General features: G+C 35.2%; 2 protein-coding genes across 3 annotated transcripts; one reads left to right on the top strand and one right to left on the bottom strand.

Moving 5' to 3' along the window:
• The first annotated feature begins 7,486 nt into the window (after positions 1-7,486).
• LOC133036679 (uncharacterized) lies at positions 7,487-12,068 on the top strand. Of its 2 annotated transcripts, XR_009687268.1 has the most exons (4): positions 7,487-10,183; positions 10,260-11,285; positions 11,382-11,899; positions 11,988-12,068. XR_009687268.1 is itself a non-coding variant. In XM_061113324.1 (3 exons), the coding sequence occupies exons 1-3, from the start codon at positions 9,521-9,523 to the stop codon at positions 11,415-11,417; spliced, it is 1,725 nt and encodes a 574-aa protein (XP_060969307.1). In that variant the 5' UTR covers positions 7,487-9,520; the 3' UTR covers positions 11,418-12,015. The 2 variants fall into 2 exon arrangements, 1 of the variants encoding a protein (XP_060969307.1); XM_061113324.1 differs by having other exon boundaries at positions 11,382-12,015.
• A 4,772-nt stretch (positions 12,069-16,840) lies between these two features.
• LOC115712392 (protein DMR6-LIKE OXYGENASE 1) lies at positions 16,841-18,398 on the bottom strand. Its single transcript, XM_030640663.2, has 3 exons — positions 17,756-18,398; positions 17,329-17,656; positions 16,841-17,253 (listed from the first exon to the last, which is right to left on the bottom strand). The coding sequence occupies exons 1-3, from the start codon at positions 18,208-18,210 to the stop codon at positions 17,002-17,004; spliced, it is 1,035 nt and encodes a 344-aa protein (XP_030496523.2). The 5' UTR covers positions 18,211-18,398; the 3' UTR covers positions 16,841-17,001.
• Between the last annotated feature and the right edge of the window lie 881 nt (positions 18,399-19,279).

Below are 19,279 nucleotides of genomic sequence, written 5' to 3'. Positions count from 1 at the left end.
ATTATGCATGACTGGACCAATATATAATAAAAATCTTTCATTAACCTGCCATTTACCATGAAAGAATTATCCATATCACAACGATGATCATTAGTAGATCAGTCTGAATCCTGAGTATACATGAACTCTTGTTTATGTTCATTGAGTTCTTTGATTCACTCGTTAAAATTTCTCAGAAAAGATGATTCTTACAACTTCTATTTTGGAAGCTTAAGAACATGACTAGTTGGGAACATGTCATACAATATTGGAATCCAAGCTTTTCTAACAGGTCGAATATTAGTTCCCTTAGGGCTTGTTTGGAACATCGTATTAGGTCGTATTGTATTGTATTGTATTATACTGAATTGGATTATATATCATATTTTTATATAATACTATGTTAAACTTTAATTTATGCTGAAATATTATACATTTAGGCTTCCATAAAAGTTAATACCGCATATAGTTTTACATGAAAATATTGCATAAATTATAATTTAATATAATACTATGCAATACAATACGGTGTAATACAACGTACCAAACGAATCCTTATAGTGTTAATTCTGAGAGTGCTAACAGTTAGATCCAAATCTATAATAAGTGTTAGATTAAATGTTCGCATTAGACTAATATTACATAAGGAGTGAAGAGATAATTAGAAGGGTAAAACAATAATTTTGACCAACTCTAATTATGAACTAATAATTGAAGAGAAAACTACTTAGATTGATTATATCAATGGATTACAAGTAAGAATTCTATAAATATAATTTTATATTGTCAAAGAGTGTAATTTCATATTTATAGTGGAGTAATAATAGAATTAATAAACTAGATTATTCTATTGGTGAGATCAATAATAATTAAGTGTTTATTAGAACTTCGAAATATAGGTCTATGGTCCTAAAGTCACATCTATATGATATTGTATAGGGGAAGGTTTATTTGATGAGTAAATTTGAGTGAGAATTAATTTCTATAAGAAATAAATTTTTAAGGAAAAATAGTATTTTGTAAAATTATTGTTTTAAATAATTATAACAATTATGAATTGTATAATTAATACTATTTAACTATTTAGTTTTATTAGATAAAACTGTATTAATTAGTTAAATTTAATATCATTCTTAAATAATATTAAAAAAAAATTAAGGGGGTGCATCGTATAAGCACCTAATAATAATACTGCAAAAAACTAAATAACGATAATAAAAAAAGAATTAAAAGAAAAAGAACATTTTGAAACCTAGTTCCTCAACCCCTCTCTCTACCACCTCACTTTCTCTTCTCCCTTCTTTTCACACGACCTTATGCTAGATCTAGTTTGCCGTCTCCAGCTATTGATGGCCTAAACGAGCACCACGAGGGAGGTCCTTGCCCTCAAAAACCTCTGCCCCAGTAATTCTCATCAAAGAGAAAGAGGACGAAACCCCGAGTCGTCGACGATGTCATACTCCTTGTCGTCCTCGCAGAATTGTAGAGCCCCGTCGGCGATGGTTCTGCCTCTCAACGCTGGACTCAATCTGGAGATGGCTTTATTTGTGGATTTGTTATTGTTTATGGGTTTAAAGGTTCGGGTTTGTTTTTTGTTAATGAGTTAGGAGTTTGTTTTGTTAGTGTTATACTGAGAATTTTTCACTTAAAAACTCGAGACCAGGCTCCCATAAAAATGACACGTAGACTCACTCTCCTCGAGGAGGGCTGAGATGTCAATAGGAAATCTCTTGAGTGTAAGCCTCGCCTGAACCAGACTCAACTGGGATGATGTGACCTTGACAGAGTCTAGTCGCATTCACATAGTTCGCACAAAGTAGGATCGAGGATCAGGTTAAGACTCGCATATACCGAGTGAGAACTCTAAGATTTAGAGTTATTTTGATATCTTTAAACTTGAATTTTAAGTTAAATAATAGAGTAATTAGTGTCCATATTATGTAATTGTGTTTAGTTTGCTGTGTCTTTGTAATAAATGGAAGTGTGTGTGTTAGCAAGTGTTAAATAGACTTACGTTGTTGTTTTTATGTGTATTAAGCAGAAAAAAATGCAAGAATAGGTATTTGGATATGTTTGGGACGAGGAAAAGGAGCAGAAAAATGCTTATTGCTGACTAGCATTGCTGTAGCAATCATCGCGTAGCAATTTACCAGCCCACTAAGTGTATTTTAGCAGAAAGTCCAGCTGGCATTAATGAAGAAAGAAATGAGCTGAGGTGGCAAAAATGTGACCAATGACTCAACTAATAGGTGGAAAATAAGGACAAGTGGACCATGACTTGGATTTCTAATTAGGGTAAATTTTAGTACCCTAATTGGGGAGCAAAAGAAAAAGGACATAAGATATATGGTGACTGCACTTTGAGAAGAGGGGGTACGAAAATTTCAGAAGAAAAAGTACAGAGAAAGAAAGGAAAAAGAAGAGAGTACAAAGAAGAGAAGAAGAAGACTAAGAAGAAGGAGAAGAAGGCAACCTACAAAGAGAGGATTTGAGCTTCAAACTCATTTCTCTTGCTCTCCTCTTCATTTTGTATCATTTTCTACTCTCTAGTTTTCTCTTTAACTCCATGAACATTTCGTTTTCTGGTTTTGAGTTTTTAATTTCAGCTATGAACTAAACTCTTTGAGATTTGGGTGGTTATGAACCCTTGTATGGACTAGTATTTTGATTTTGCAATGATTAAGTAATCTTGTCTTAGTTCAATTAGTTGTGATGAAATTTTGATTGAATGTTGATTTTTGGCCATCTTTAACATTTAGCAAGCTAGACCTTACTTGGAAAAGTAAGACCTAGTTGAACCCCTCTAATTGATGCATGATTTTTTACCTTTTCTTTTAGGTATTAATTAGTAGTGAAATAAGCATATTTTGCTACCATGCATAACTAAAGATTTGATGCTTTATTGGGGCTATTTGTGATCTAAACTGATGTAGGAATGCATTGTGAGATTATGAATGGTTTATTGCAAGTTTTGGAAAAAGCTTGCTGGTTTTTTTGAAATCTGTTAACTCTGTCAGGATTGCTGAGTCATTGTTGTATCAACTGGGACATACAAGTGGAAATTAATCACCCAAGTCTATTTTCCAAATCTGAAATTATCACCACTTTAATCACTTTTAGCTTCTTATTTTTAGTTTATTTAGTTTAAAATATTATTCCTCAAGTTTAGAATTAAGGTTAAGAATTTCGCTCTTGAATTAATTTGTTACTTGTTTTATTTTTATTTGAAATTCTTGGAATTGCTCTTAGTTGATTTTGCATTATTTAGTAAAAAGTCCCTGTGGAGACAAACTTTGATTACTTATCATTGTATTACTTATTTGTGATTGTGTACACTTGAGCAATTATAAATCAACATAAATTTTCACAACACTGAGATATATGCGAGGACTATAAAGATCTCCCTGCGAGGTGGTAAAGATCGATTATTTACTCTGCGAGCCGGTATAGATGACCCAACAACCTCGATAACCCGATAAGGACTCGCATGTCTTAAGTTATCAACTTATTGCAGGATATCCGTATATGCGACTCGAGCAGGACGCAAACATCTCAGACTCGATCAGTCTTTTACGCATCTTAAGCCTGTGAGCTTATGCAAGAGTATGAACAGACAACTCGTACTATGAAAGTCGCATACGTTGCTGTATTTAGTGAATTGGGCCGAAACTATTCTTCATTTATTGTATTTATGTTTTTTATTGATTTAAATATTATATTCAATGTAAAAACATATTGATAATGAAATCAATCTCTGTGTAATCAAAGGACACTTGCTTTGTATATAAAGGAGTGATCCAATATGAAATGCAGAGGACATGAAAATGTTCGAATTATTTTACCAGGATCTTAGATCTACTCACAAGTATGTTGATTAACATCCTAAATATGAACTTTCTAAAACGATGAAATAAACACGTATAAAGTTTAAGAAACCTTACATTGGGTGCAGCGGAATTAAATGACTCCTTCCGTTCAGATCTCTAACCCTTGTATCCTTTCTGTAGCAGAGTATTATCAAGATCTGAACCTGGATCTCTTTCTCTGAATCTTTGATGCTGAAACTCCTTTGCTGATGATCTTTCTTCACAATCTTCCTCACTATGATTGAGGTATTGCTTGCTGTGTGTAGGCACTACTCTAATCACTAAGGTAATTTCGAAATTCTAAGGAAGAAGAGAGAGAGAGTGGCGGCCAAGGTAGAGAGAGAAAGGCTCAGGTTTTCTGATTCAGAAGTGTGTTTTCCTGAAGCCTTCACTACCTATTTATAGCATTCCACTAGGGTTAGGTTTGAATTATTTAGCATTAAAATAATGAAAATGTCATTTTAAAATGCTTAAAAAAGTGGTCGGCCATGGCTTGATGGATTTGGGCCTTGCTTTTTGCAATTTTGCAATTTTAACACTTTTGTATCTGATTTTCTCAAAAATGCCAATTTCCTAATTCAACCGTTTAAATGCTCATTCTAACTATTTAATAACTATAAATAATTATTAAATAATATTGTCATTTATCATATTTATTAATTGAACCATACGAAGTATCATAATTAACAAATATGCCCCTATTAACTCTTTCTTTACAATTTCGCCCTTACTTAGTGAAAATTTCACAAATAGACATAGTCTAATTTGTGAATTATAATTGATTAATCAAAACCAATTACATGAGTCTTACAAACAATATTATCTCAACTAGTGCGGGGACCATGGGTCTATATAACCGAGCTTCCAATAAGTAGATCAAGAATTTAGCACTAAAATTCACTAACTTATTAATTCTTCATTGAATCCACGCATAGAACTTAGAATTGCACTCTCAGTATATAGAATGCTCTATATGTTCCACCATATAGACGCATCATTAGTTATCCATTGTTATAATCCTAATTTGATCAATGATCCTCTATATGAATGATCTACACTGTAAAGGGATTAGATTACCGTAACACCCTACTATGTATTTTATCCTTAAAACACTTGACCCCGTATAAATGATATTTCAGCTTATGTGAAATGAGTACTCCACCATTTATGTTCGTTTGGTCAAGCTCGAAGGAGATCATCCTTTGCTTACTATTCGCCAGATAGAAGCTATAGATTCCATGTTTATGCTAGCGCTCCCACTCAATTGCACTACCGTGTTCCCAAAATATACGTATCACCCTGACCTAAAAGTAGGCTTAACTAACAAATCAAAGAACACGAATAGCCTTTCAAGATTGAGCCTAATCATAACAGGATTAAGAACATTTGATCTAGGATAACCTTGGTGATATTGACTTGAATAGATTTTACGGTAAGTTTTATTAAATCTTAGTCAAAGTTCAATATCGGTCCCTTCCGATGCATACTCCATGCATCCAACCTGAGCTTTACTTTAACCAATGTTCTGGAAAGAACATGGCATTTCTCCAAATGCAAGTAAACTCTTGTTGTAGATTATCATATCAGTAAAACCCTGTGTCTGATAAATCTAGGAAACTTTATTCACATAGTCATGTTTACTTTCTAATGTGATGACAACACAATAAACATGATCAAGTATGTGAAAAAGGGTTTAAGATGAATTTATAAATCAAATAGACAAGAAATTTATAAAGTGAACCAAAACATACACAGATGAATGAAAAATACTTCTGTTTCTTTATTGATGTTGAATAAAATAGATTACATTGAAATGGGGTTTTATTTAGGGCATAAAACCTAACAGAAAACCCTTACAACAGTGGACTAAGCAGATCGTGATCTGACTGAACCACTATATTCTCTTTATCTTCCTTATATTTTCAGTACGTCTGTGTATCCATAGTTTGAATACTCGCCATTCTAAGTTGAGTACTCGCACAATTCTATTTATATTTTAAATAATATTATTTATTTGGTGTTGTCTAAATTTCTCCAACATCAGTAAAATTTATGAGAAGAGGGAGAGAAGATTGAAGAGGGTAGTAAGATTGGTTTCATCTTTTTCCTTAAATAGGAGAAGAAGATAAACATAGAAGAAGATGAACCAGGGAGAGAGAAAGAGATAAACAAAATTAATAACCAATAACTTGAATAACTCAATAACTTTATAACTCTATTAATAACTAAAAAAACAAAATTCTCTAATAACTGACATAATAAAATCTACCATATATATAATTAATAATTAATACAATTTAGTTTGAGAATTTAAAAATTAGCATAATAAGCTAATATAACAAAAATTAACACCATTAATAATAATAATAATAATAATAATAATAATAATTTTTTTAAAAAAACTCCTAAAAATATCAACATAATTCTCATCATTTTAGTTAATACAATAATATTACTTTTAAAATAATAATCATGAAAATTAAATAATAAAAAATATGAAAGTAAAATAACAGCTCAAAAATTAATTACAGTTTAATTAAAAATAGTAATAATAATAATATTACTAACCACCTTTTCAACAAATAAAAATAAAATTAAATAATAATTAAAAAGTAATATATAACTGTCACCAATATTTACAAGAGGCGTCAATAAACGGCCATCCGACAACCAATCCCGCACCAGTCCACCCCGCACCGTCCCTGTCCAATGGATCTGTAAGATAGAAAGCATGAGGATATGGATTAGATCCCCTCCTTTGACGTTGATCGGCAATAGGTTTATCCCTCGTACATAACTGTGATATTTACCACAAATAATAAAGGAACAATAAAACGTTTCTAACTGTGCAATGTAGCCGTCGAGACCCATGCCTTCAAAAATCTGATGAAACGCAAGTGCAACGACCAAAGGTCTAATGGTGCACTGATTCTGAGACATTCCTGTGGTTACCCCAATAATCACAGAGTGAAATATAATCCCATTCTCCAAAACTTGAGACACTAATCTCTGCTTCATCCTCACCAGAGAGAGATGGGAAATGTCTGCCATGGCTTCCAAGAGTCAACGTCTTCTCTTGTCCATTCTACTGATTTGGATCTCTATCGTCTCCACCTCCCCAAGGCCCTGCAAAACCCTATTCATTTCCTCTTACACATTCTCCCTCCGCCAACCCCAATTCCACTCCTCATCGGGATTCGTCACCATTTTCGCCGAGGTTACCCAATTCTATCGCGTCAAAGGTGAGGCTTGGATCATAGAAGAAGAGCACCAAGAACAAGAACAAGAACAACGACGACAATACCAAGAAGAAGCCTCACGCCAAGTCTAATCCTTACGGAAGATGCCCCTTTTTCCCTTGTCCTCTTCCACCTCTCCTTACGATCTCACCTCCCTCCGCGATCACACCAAGGATATCCTCAGCGTTGTCATCGCTCTCCTCTTCGATGTTGCCTGCGGCGCACTCACTTTCGCCATCATGTACTTGGCCTGGTCGCTCTTCTCCACTCGCTACCAGGACGACGCCGATGAGACAACCAACGCCATGTAACATTTAGAATTTAATCTGGAAGAAAAGATATATGATTTTTTTTGCTGTAAATATCTCTTTAAAATAAAATATGTAGGACTTCACATATTATACTTTATTTATTTGGAAAATTTGAATTTCCATACTTACAAAACCCTATTATTTTTTCCCTAAATACATACTTACTAAAATTGGTAATATATGACAATTTTACTACTTTTCCAAAACTAACCCTCCCATTTGAAATCCTAATCCCATCTCAGCCGACTCTCTCTCTCTCAACTCACCAACACCCAAGCCACAGTCGGACCATCAGACGAACGGCCTCCCAAACGCCACCCACGAAACGCTCACCACGAACCCACGAATCGCTCATCCAAACGCTCACCCACGCTCAACCCCAACCCCAAACGCTCACCCACGGACCCCGACGAAAACCCCAGCCCCAAGGACGCTCACCCGCGATCAACCGATGCTCAACCCACAACACTCAACCGACCACGACGGCGCAGCAGAGGAAGTGACCGGACCGACCCATATTCGAAATGGCCAAGGTGTTATTTTTTTGTTTTTTTTTTTTAGAAAGTGTTTTTAAGATTTATATTGTGTGTGATTTTGTTTGGAATTGTTAGTTGTTAGATTTAAGAAATTTTTTGGGTCCGATTTTGGTGTGGGGTTGTTTCGGATCTGTGAAAGGAGGAGGGTTGTTTCGGATCTGTGTTTCGGGCTGGGAAGATGAAGGTCCAATGGTGTTGGGGGGGTCCGATGGTCAATTTTGGTTGGTCCGATTGTACGGGTCCGATGGTCATAGTTGGGTCCGATTGTACGGGGTCCGATGGGGTTGTTCAGGTCCGATGGTCTGATTATGTATGGGTCCGATGGTGCCAAATTTAATTGTTTTGTATGGGTCTGATGTCTACCAATCGAACCTCACAGTGGGTCCGATTGGTAGCCATCGGACCCGTGGGTTGATTTTTTTTTTTTTTTGGTCTTATTAATTAGTAATTAGTTATTGTTTGATTACCAATTAATAATTTTGTATTTATTATTAATTATTGTTGTAGTATTGATTATTAATTATTTTTTTTAATTTTTATTGTTTTTTAATTATTAGTTATGTTGATTGAGTAATTATTAATTATTGTTTTAGTATTAATTATTGTTTTATTATTAATTATCGATTATTGTTTCTTTTATTAATAATTATTTTATATTATTTACTAGGTATTGTTTTATATTAATAATTGTTTTATATTAATTATTAATTATTTTTTATTATTAATTATTAATAATTGTTTTACATTAATTATTAATAATTGTTATACTAATAATTTTTTTATTAATAATTGTTTTATATTAATGATTGATAATTATTTTATTAATAATTTTTTTATTATTAATTATTAATTATTGTTTTATTATTAATTATGAATTATTGTTTTTTTTTCTATTAATAATTATTTTATATTATTTATTAGTTATTGTTTTATTGATTATTTCATATTAATAATTATTTTATATGAATTATTAATTATTTTTTTAGTTATAATTACTAATTATTGTTTTATTATTAATTTTCAATTATTGTTCTATTTTTTTATTAATAATTGTTTTATATTAATTATTTATAATTATTTTATTAATAACTTTTTTTATTATTAATAATTAATTATTGTTTTATTATTAATTATTAATTATTGTTCTATTTTTTATTAATAATTATTTTATATTATTTATTAGTTATTGTTTTATTAATTATTTTTTATTACTAATTATTTTATATTAATTATTTGATATTGTTTTCTTTTTTATTTTTTTTATTATAATTGTTTTATATTAATTATTAATAATTGTTTTATTAAAATATTTTTTTATTATTAAAGAAACAATAATTGTTTTATTTTTGTATTATTAATTATTAATTATCGTTGTTGGTTTTTTTTTTCAGGGAACTGCACATCTTATAATTCCAGTGTCAGACCATTACACTAGCCGTGTCACATGGCGCGGGGGTAGTTACTACTACCCGAAGATTAAGGCTAAATTTGAAGAATTCAACCTATTGGACAGGGTGAGGGAATCCCCTTTCAAACAATTTTTCGAGAGAGAGCTCATACAATTTTCTGGAGCATTTTTTCATCAGTTGATGCTTCACAAAATAAAATCTGACAAGCCGGACGAGGTGCATTTCTATGTGGGAAGGAAGAGATGTAGATTTGGGAGGGTGGAGTTCAGCTTGGTCACCGGGTTAAACTTGTTGCCCGACCCTACTGAGGAAGACATCAAACAAAATGGAAGCTCTGACCGGTTGATTATGGAATATTTCAACGGTAGTGCTTCGATCAGCTTCGGCCAACTGTGCAGAGTTTTTGAGAGCTGCACAGAAGCTGATGATGTCTACAAGTTGGGGATGGCCTTGTTTGTTATGGGCGTCCTCACTGGTAAGGAGGAGAAGGCTGTCGTTCCTCCTTTTGTGATAAGAATGGTTGATAACCTTCCATTCTTCTACGAGTACCCCTGGGGAAAGATTTCTTACACCAAGCTGATGGAAACTTGTAACAAGGATTACTTAGATGTGAAGAATAAGATGTTGAAAAAGATTGAGAAGGGAGTCACTCAGAAGGAGGCAAAATACTCAGCCTACGGCTATACTGCAGCGTTGCAGTATTGGGCATACGAGGCCATATTACAGCTGGGCAACGAGTATGCAGTGAGGAGGTCGCATCGCTTTCCGAGAATGGTCAACTGGGAGAGTAAGCCGAACACTACACTCGGGAAGGATGAAGTGACCAGATTATTTGCTAAAAATGTAAGTTTGTTACGCTTTATGTTGAATTCATGTTAATTTGCATATATTATATTAATATATTTGTTATATTTTTCAGTTGACAGTGTACTCCATGTTATGTCCTCGGCCGACCGAGATTGAGTTTGTGAGTTACATAACCGGGGGTCAGCCTCCGTTATTTGTTGACTTGGAGGAACTTGTGTTGGGTGAGGATGGGCAACCAACACAGGATGTTTTGCGAAGCCAGGCCGAAAAGTTTGCCTCCACATTGGAAGAACGAGCGGAGGTAGCCCGAATATTTAAAGACTCTACACCACCTCCACCGTCTCCACCACGTGCACCGCCTGCAGTTCCAGATGGGTCTGGTGTTGACCCATCTCCAGCTTCAGTTCCTGATGGGTCTGGTGTTGACCCATCTGCAGCTTCAGTTCCTGATGGGTCTGGTGTTGACCCACTTGCAGCATCACAGGATCCTCCTGTTCGCCCGTCAGCTTCTATTCCCAGCACCTCAGAGGCTCGCGATCCAGTATACCCTGCCATTTTGGCAAGGTTGGAGACTGTGGAGAGGGGTCAGGCCGCTCTGCTAAGAGGACAAACAGCGATTATGGATCAGTTGAAGACCATAATGACGCTCCTGCAAGATCCTGGAAGGCCGGCAGTAGATTCACAGCCACAGCCACAGCCACAGCCACAGCCACAGCCACAGCCAAAAGAAGAGGCTCGGACACCGGAAGATGACTTCATTCTCCCAAATGATTACCAACCGGATGATGATGACATGTTCTGTACACCTGAGAAGACGAATATCACCAGCATCGGGCATACTCAGGATTCTGAGGTGCAGGTGTTAGAGACAGCTCCAGAAGTAATGGAGAACCGGAGGAAGAGAAGGCGGTCTAGGTGGTTCGCTGAGTACACTGAAATGAAGAAGAAGGCTAGGGCTACTTCGACACTCGTGAATGCGGACCCACTTAGAGTGGTTGATCGGAAGCTGCTCAAGACTTTTCACAATTGGGTACTCGGCCAGATTGGGAACAATTACCCGAGAGAGTGCTTCACCGGTCGATACCATTTGTCTTGGTTCCTCGAACTACATACTCCGAAGTTTTGGCTTGGGAACGATGTAAGTTTTTAAGACTTTTTTACTGCTTTTGCTTTTAAAGACTTTATCTAACTCTTTTTTATTTAATCTTTGACATATTTAATTTTCATGTTTTAGCATTTGGATGCGGCATTCCATTTGATGAGGAGGTGACAACACTTTTATCCAGAGGCCTACCCAAATAGATGTGTCATCATGCCGTGTATTTTCCCAGCAGGAGTTATTGCTCGGTGGGAAGCTGCGGGTGATGACCAGGCTAACTATCAGTGGGACGAGAGCATATTAGATTTGATTCGAGGGGATGAAAGTCAATTCTTGGCCAGTTGGAAGAATAAGGAGAGAATATATATAGCCCTCCACTTCGATGGAGCACAGCATTGGGTGGCACTAGAGGTAGATCTGGATCATTGGTAGTTGAACATATTTGACTCGAGCCTCGGATCGATTTCCCCGAACGAATTGAAGAGTCACCTGGCAATGTGGGAAAAATTACTACCAAATTTGCTACTGCAGGCTGGCCTATTCGAGACTCATGACATGATCCTCGTGCCTCAACTTACAGCCTCAGAGAGCCAGGTCAGAAATTTCACTTCAAAAGTCATGGATCGGGCCGTTGTTCCACAGACAAAGACAAGGTAACTTAATTACAATTGATTTTTTTGTTATTTAACTTGAATTTAATTTGCATACTTTTATTTATTTACTTTTTATTGTCTCATACAGCGGTAACTGCGGGATGTACGTGATAGAGCACATCGAGCATAGTATGCTGGAGACTACGTTTCATAATGTGCATGATGAGAATATGAAGAAATTTAGAGAGCGGTGGTGTGTAGATTTGTTTTACCAGAATTTAGCATGAACAAATGTGTTTTTTATTTTGTATTTATTAAGATAACAATGTAACTAGTTTTTTTTATTAGTATGTTTATGTTTTTTTAAGAGTTCATACAAATTTTACGCCTTTCTTTCATGCAAAAAATTATAATAATTATGTAAACATAAAATATCACAAATTCTAATGTTTAAAATAGTCCAACATTAATTCAATAACAATACATAATAGTCCAACACATCACGATACAAATAAACTAAAATAACATTTTTAACCTCGGTAGTTGCAAGTGCTTCTGTTGTGCCCCTTGGCACCGCACTTGCTACAATTTCGTGATTTGATAATCCTTTCACTGTTACAAGCAATTCGGTTGTTCTTAATTCTTCCAACATTTTGCTTCTTGGGTCGCCCTACTGGTTGCTTCTCAACAGGCACTCCAACTGTCATGTTCTTGATGTCATCAGGCAATTCCCAATCATCCTCGTCACCAACTGGCATAATTGTTCCTTCATATGTCCTCCTCCAATATTCAGTCGTGTAATATGGCGAGCATAGTGTGTACGCGCTAATACTTCGCTCCTGAGATGCAGCACATGCATGAGGACAAGGAAACTTCATGCACTGGAACAAGCCGCAAGTGCAAGTATGTTCCTGCAAGTCCACTACGCCACCGGTCATAACTGTTCCTCCAGGGTGAACCTGCAACGTGTAAGGCCCGCATGAGTCAACGTTCAAATACCGACCTTTTTCAAAATGCAATGTCAAGTCCTCCTCCATTTCTGGTGCAAGGGGTTTTGTCCACTTGTCAGCTTTTTCTTTTCGTGAAGCAAACCACTTCTGGACTTTGGACCTCAGGAATGCTACAGCAGCAGTGATCGGGAAGCCTCTTGCATCCTTAGTTGTGTTGTTGAAGCTCTCAGCCCAGTTGCTCGTCATTACATTGTAACGTACCCCTGGAAAGTACGACCGGACCCATTTTTCAAATCCAATTTCCTCAAGATATTGTGCAACCGCTGGATTCATGGCCCGAATGTTCTCAAATTCTCTGTGAAACTCTGATCTTGAATACGTGTAGGCACACGTGTAAATGTGATTCGTGAAGACGTCAGTCTTGAACTTGTGGTTGACGTTCATAATAATGTGGTGGTAGCATGCACCGTGGTGTGCATCAGGGAACACGATATCCAAAGCACGAACAATGCTTTGATGCCTATCCGAAACAAAAGCTAAGTTCTCAACATCACCAATCGTTTCTTTCAATTTTCTCATAAAATAGGTCCAGGAATTGTGGTTTTCACTGTCAACTATAGCAAAAGCTATCGGAAAGATATGACTCCCTGCATCCAAAGCCACTGCACACAACATTTGCCCACCATACCTAGTCTTCAAGAAAGACCCATCAACGCATACAACAGGTCGACAAAACCTAAACCCCCGAATAGAAGGACCCAGAGAGAAGAAACAATACTTGAAGCGACCATCTTCTACCACAAAATCCGTGATGGTACCTGGATTCCGCAACTGTAGCATGTGCAAGTAACTAGGTAATTTCGAGTACGAATCTTCAGGTGTACCCCGAGCTAGGTGTAGTGCCTTCTCTCTGCACCTCCATGCCTTTTCATAACTCATCTGGATCCCGTAATCCTTGTGCATACTTTTTCTTATATCAGAGGGCAACTGATCTGAGCCGTCAGTTGCGAACTTATCCTTAATTAGATGGGCAACTATTACAGGTGATGCTTGACAGTTATCTTTTCCTCGAAGATCAAGGGAACATGTATGTACATTATGAAATGTACTCACCTCAAACATGTTAGAAAGTACGTTCTTCTTCGCTCTTAATCTCCACCCACAATCTGTATCCTTACATGTGACGTACCAAATATCAGTACCGGACTTCCTAACGTAGTAGTCAAACCCTTTCTTCATTGCATACAGGCCAACAACCATTTTTAAATGCTCTTTGTCTCTAAAAAACTTTTCCACATGTAACTCCCCGCCTGGTGTGCCACCTGTAGATATATAATGACTATGATCCTCGATGTCTTCTCTTGTATACATTTTCTCCTTGAATTTACCGTAACTTTTCGAAGAAGAAAATGGATCGCTCCATCCAGTCACATTGGTCCCTCGAGCATCAGTAGGACCACTAATATCATTGGTCTCTCTACCATTATTAGGACCTGTACTGTCAGTAGTTCCTCTAGCATGACTGGTTTCGCCTGGACGACTACTACTAGTACCAGGTGTTTGGCAATTTTCTCTACAGGGCATTCTTTTCCGTGTCGGTGGCCTCGGTGGTATTTGGTACGATAATGGAGTCAAGTTCAAAGGTACAGCAACAGGGGCCTCTGTACCTTGGTCGTCTCTTACGCCATCATTACCCTCAACATAACATTCAGGGTTTGGACCATTAAAAAAACCATCGATGAACGGTATTTGTGCTACAATATCAGCACTCGGCATCATATTGTTTAATTCAGGTAATACATCCGCAACCAACACCTCTGGATTTGTTTCTGGAACAAAACTCCCAACCTCGCTACGATTATCCTTAACAAAACTTGGTGTGGGACTAGGATCGACGCAAACATTCTTCTTTAACAAAGTCACAAACAAAGGAGTAAATTCATCTGGCTTCTTCGCAAGTGTAGATAAAAAGTACCTTGCACGCTTATCATTTCCAATAACTTCAGGGCGATACTCAAAGCCTTTCTTGTACTTGTAATGTACTTCCAATTTCAAGTCATACTCCACTTTGTCGACATCTAGTTCTTCGTTCAAAACATCAACCAAACCTGAGTAGCTTAGGTTCGGATCAATGTCAAATGTCAAATTGTCGCCCCGTTTATAAACTCAATCTCTACCATCAAACTCCCAAACACCATTATACATAACACACGCATTAACAGTTGAACCTGTCACATACATTTAAAAAAAACACAGTTATAATTTACAACAAATATCTCACCGAAAAAAAATCTTAATTAATCATTAATAACAAAACAATAATAATTAATTGATAATAAAATAATAATTCATAATTCATAATAAAACAATAATTCATAATTCATAATAAAACAATAATTAATAATTAAAAAATAATTATTAATTGATAATAAAATATAATTAATAATCTAGACTCAAACCATAAAAAATATAACAATAATTCATAATTGATAGTTAATAAAATAACTAAAAAAAAATTAATTAATTCTTAAAACATTAACTGAAATAATAATTAATAATTATTAATAAAAAAATAATTAATAACACAAATATTAATAAATCAATATAAAATAAATTAATAATAATAAATAAATAATAATAATAAATTAAAAATAAAAAAAAATAAAAAAATCTCGTAGGGTCTGATTGGTCCGATGGTCGGACCCCCACCACGGATCATCGGACCTTATTTTAAAAAATTTAAAAAAAAATCCAAAAACAATGGGGTCCGATGGGGTCCGATGGGGTCCGATGGTCCGACCATCAGACCCGGGTTCCAAAAAATAAAAATAAAATTAAAAAAAATCCATTGAACCCGATGGGGGTCCGACCATCGAACCATCGGGTCTTCGCCTCTGCCAACAAAATTTTTCCCCACATCGGGCCAGCATCGGACCCCATCGGGCCCGACGAAAAAAAATGCAGAAAAACAGCAAAATTCCAGTTTTCACATGCAGCAAACATTATAACGGAAGAAATAGCAAAATAACAGCAACAATCCACAGATCAATCATCAAACACAACATTCTTAATTAAATATGACAACAACAAACAAGATTTAAAAAAAAAAAAATTAATTAATTACCCATTGATGGAGCTTGTATGTGTTCTAGCTTCTAATGTGGTGGATTAGTGTGGTGGCTTGTAGTGTGGAAGGTTGTAGCTTCTAGTGATGAGTGAAGAGAAGAAAAAAAATATTGGTGGTTGTGGAAGATAGGCTTTCGGTGGGGAAAATTTTTATGTGAAATTGATGAGAAAAAGGGTTGGAGTGGGTAGATGTAGGTGGGGAGGGTATTATGGGGAAAACACAAAAAGTGTCATATATAACTAATTATGCATAGTATTAGTTTAGAAGATCAATTTATGGGTTTATTAAGCATGGAAATTCAAATTTCCCATTTATTTTTTATTGGTAATTGAAGTTTTGCTAATAATTTATTTTTAGGTGAAATTAATAGTTTGTTATGAACTATTTTTTCTTATAGCTAGAAGGAAAAGATAAGTATAAGCTTTGACTTATTTTTACTATTTGCATAACTATTATATGAAGATCTTTTTTGATGAAAAATATTTTTAAAAGTGTTTGGATATCATTAAAAAAAAGATCTTTTGTGAGTAAATTAAAAATCATGTAAATTATTTTAATTTTTAAAATATCTTCTAAAAAAAAATTTTTGGAAGAAGCTACAAATCTTAGCTTTTTCTGAAAAGACTTCTAAATTTTTTTAAAAAAAAATTATCTAAACATTCTTAGAAAGACTTTTTTAATTTTAAAAACTAAAAAATTGCTTATAAGGCTAATTTTAATATCTTTATACTTTGTTAATTATGTAGCTAGGAATACTTTCTGCATTGCATTTATGTATTTAAAAATAAATAAAATATATTCTTTTAAAAAAAAAATTATCAGCAAACCTTCACATTACAATTAAGCAGAGAGGAAACTACACATTTTGAAAGGCTTGCGTAATAAATTAAACTCACACTTGGCAAAATAAAATACAACATGAAAAACACCCAAAAAAATCTCTGATTAGAATGATGTTTATTGTTTACAAAACATGGGTGGCTAAAGAAAACTTTGCCTTTTATTACACATTGCACCCTCTCTTTTCAAGAAACATGAGTTGGTGCTCACAAGTTTATGAACTGCTATTAAACTAAATATCTTTGTTATTTTGATCTTAGCTGGAAAGCTTCTTTTACCATTGGCCTTTTACCTGCTTGCCTTTTATATTCTTCCATGAACTCAGTACAAGTATAAGTCCTATAGAGAGGAGGGTGTTCTTCATTGGTCAACTCTTCAATTGGACCAATCACAGTCTCCATGTTTGGTCCATAGAAAAATGCTACTGATATCCTCTGCTGCATTTTGTTGTTCACAACTCTGTGGTGCACACTCTTCAATCTTCCATTACTCATTACCTATACATACATATATATACATAATCAATTACTTGTAACTTGTAATAATAAAGTGAGGAATTAAATAATGTGTACCTCTAGTTGATCACCAAGATTGATGACAAATGCATTTGGGAGTGGATGAACGGCAATCCATTTGTCATCTTTGAGGACCTGAAGACAACTGATTTCCTCTGATTGCATCAACACAGTGAGGGCACTGAGATCAGTATGAGTAGACATCCCAAGAGTGAGTTCAGGGTTTGGACATGGTGGGAAAAAGTTGGCTAGTGCTGTCAGCCATGGATTCTCACCTAACTTATTTACCAAGTAATCCTTCTCTAGTCCCAGCCCTTCTGATATCAACCCAAAAAGTCTCTTCATTAGCTCATTCACCTCCTTTGCATATTCAGCAAAAGTCTCTCTTCACAAATCCCAAAACAAGCACAAATAAGTTAACAAACTAGACTAAAGCAACGGTAGAAATAAAAAAAAAAAAATTGATTGTTATTATTATAATTACCTATATTGAGGAGGATTTTGGGGTAATAAAGAGGCAAAATCTCCAGCAGGATCCCAAGGATGGTTTAAGGATTCACTCCACAATGCTATGTTAGGAGACTCTTGGTCCTTGGAGTTGAGCAAGTATCCAATGATTTTAACTGGCTTGGTGGTATCTGTAAACTGAGACCTTTCTTGAGAAGGTAAACTGTAGAAATCAGCAACAGCAGTCATGGTTTTCTTGCACAAATCTTTTGGGACTCCATGGTTGGTGATTTGGAAAAAGCCATATTCTTCACAAGCTTGTGTTATCTTATGAACTAATAAATTATGGTCAGTAATACTGAGATCAATGATGGGGATTGAGGCCTGAGTTGAAACTTGTGAGAGATTAGCCTGGTGCTCCTCTGGGACAATGAATTTTTCTGAAATGGACATAGGATTGTTGTCTACGGCCCTATGAAATACTGACTCCATTTTTAGTGATTGAAAATGACTACAAAGGAACTTGTGGGGAAAGGGATTTACTGTACAAGAAAAGCTCTCAACTCAAGCTGTTGGTCAGTTAGTGGGATTCGCCCCAAATTTATAGGAGATATGAACTTGGGCACTAAGAAAAATGGGCGGCTTGGGCTTAGCATTGGGATAGTTGGTGTTGGTGATGGGATACAGTCAAAGTCAAAGTTTGGGCATTACATAATATTACTTGGGCTCCAAAACCATTGATGTCATCCAAATATAATATAATATCCAGAGTGAAATGATTAAAGCCACGTATTCACATGAAGAGCTTCTAAGTTGATCAAGAAACCTACAGCCAGTCAACCATATATTGTGTTAACAACAGGGTTTTTAATTTGGGAGGGCAAATGAATCAATTGTTATTTATGTTTGGAATTTTTTTTTTTTTTTAACAAGTGATGTGCTAATCAGATTCTATTTTAGTCTCTTTTACACTTTTTTTATATTCTGAGGGTATTTTTTTAGGTAATGTTTATTATACTTTAATAATTAAGCTTAACATTATAACTTAATTATATTTGTACCGTTCTAATTAAATTGTTCTATTATTCTACCAATTTAGCAATTTTTTCATTATAGGAGAATAAATATATTTTTAATTGTTTAGTTTTTTTATTAGTTACACAAAAACTACAATTAATTATATATTATTTTAATTAATTGGTGATCTCGTTCTTTCTTAGTTTTGAACTTAATAATTTATTGTTTTTGAATTACTAATAAATTAGAACTATTGGCGTGCTGCTGATGTTGTTTGGCTAGCTCGTACCACTCTTCGACAATGGATGTGTGCTCAGGCTAAGCGGCTGGACTCGGATTCTCTGCCTTCTAATCGTATTGACACGAGAGAACACTGGTCCAAACCAGCTGCTGAACAAATAAAAATTAATGTGGATGGGGCGGTTTTTGAAGACAAATGAGATCGGTACTGGTTTTGTAGCACGCGGCTGTGATGGTCGAATAATTAAGGCGTTTTCAACTATTTCTTCTGTTAGTTTCCGACTCGAAATTGCAGAAATTCTAA

The sequence above is a fragment of the Cannabis sativa genome, chromosome 4 (assembly GCF_029168945.1).
Source record: "Cannabis sativa cultivar Pink pepper isolate KNU-18-1 chromosome 4, ASM2916894v1, whole genome shotgun sequence".
NCBI classification, from domain to species: Eukaryota; Viridiplantae; Streptophyta; class Magnoliopsida; order Rosales; family Cannabaceae; genus Cannabis; species Cannabis sativa.
Note: the sequence above shows the minus strand (reverse complement) of the source record. Positions and strands in the feature narration are given on the sequence as shown.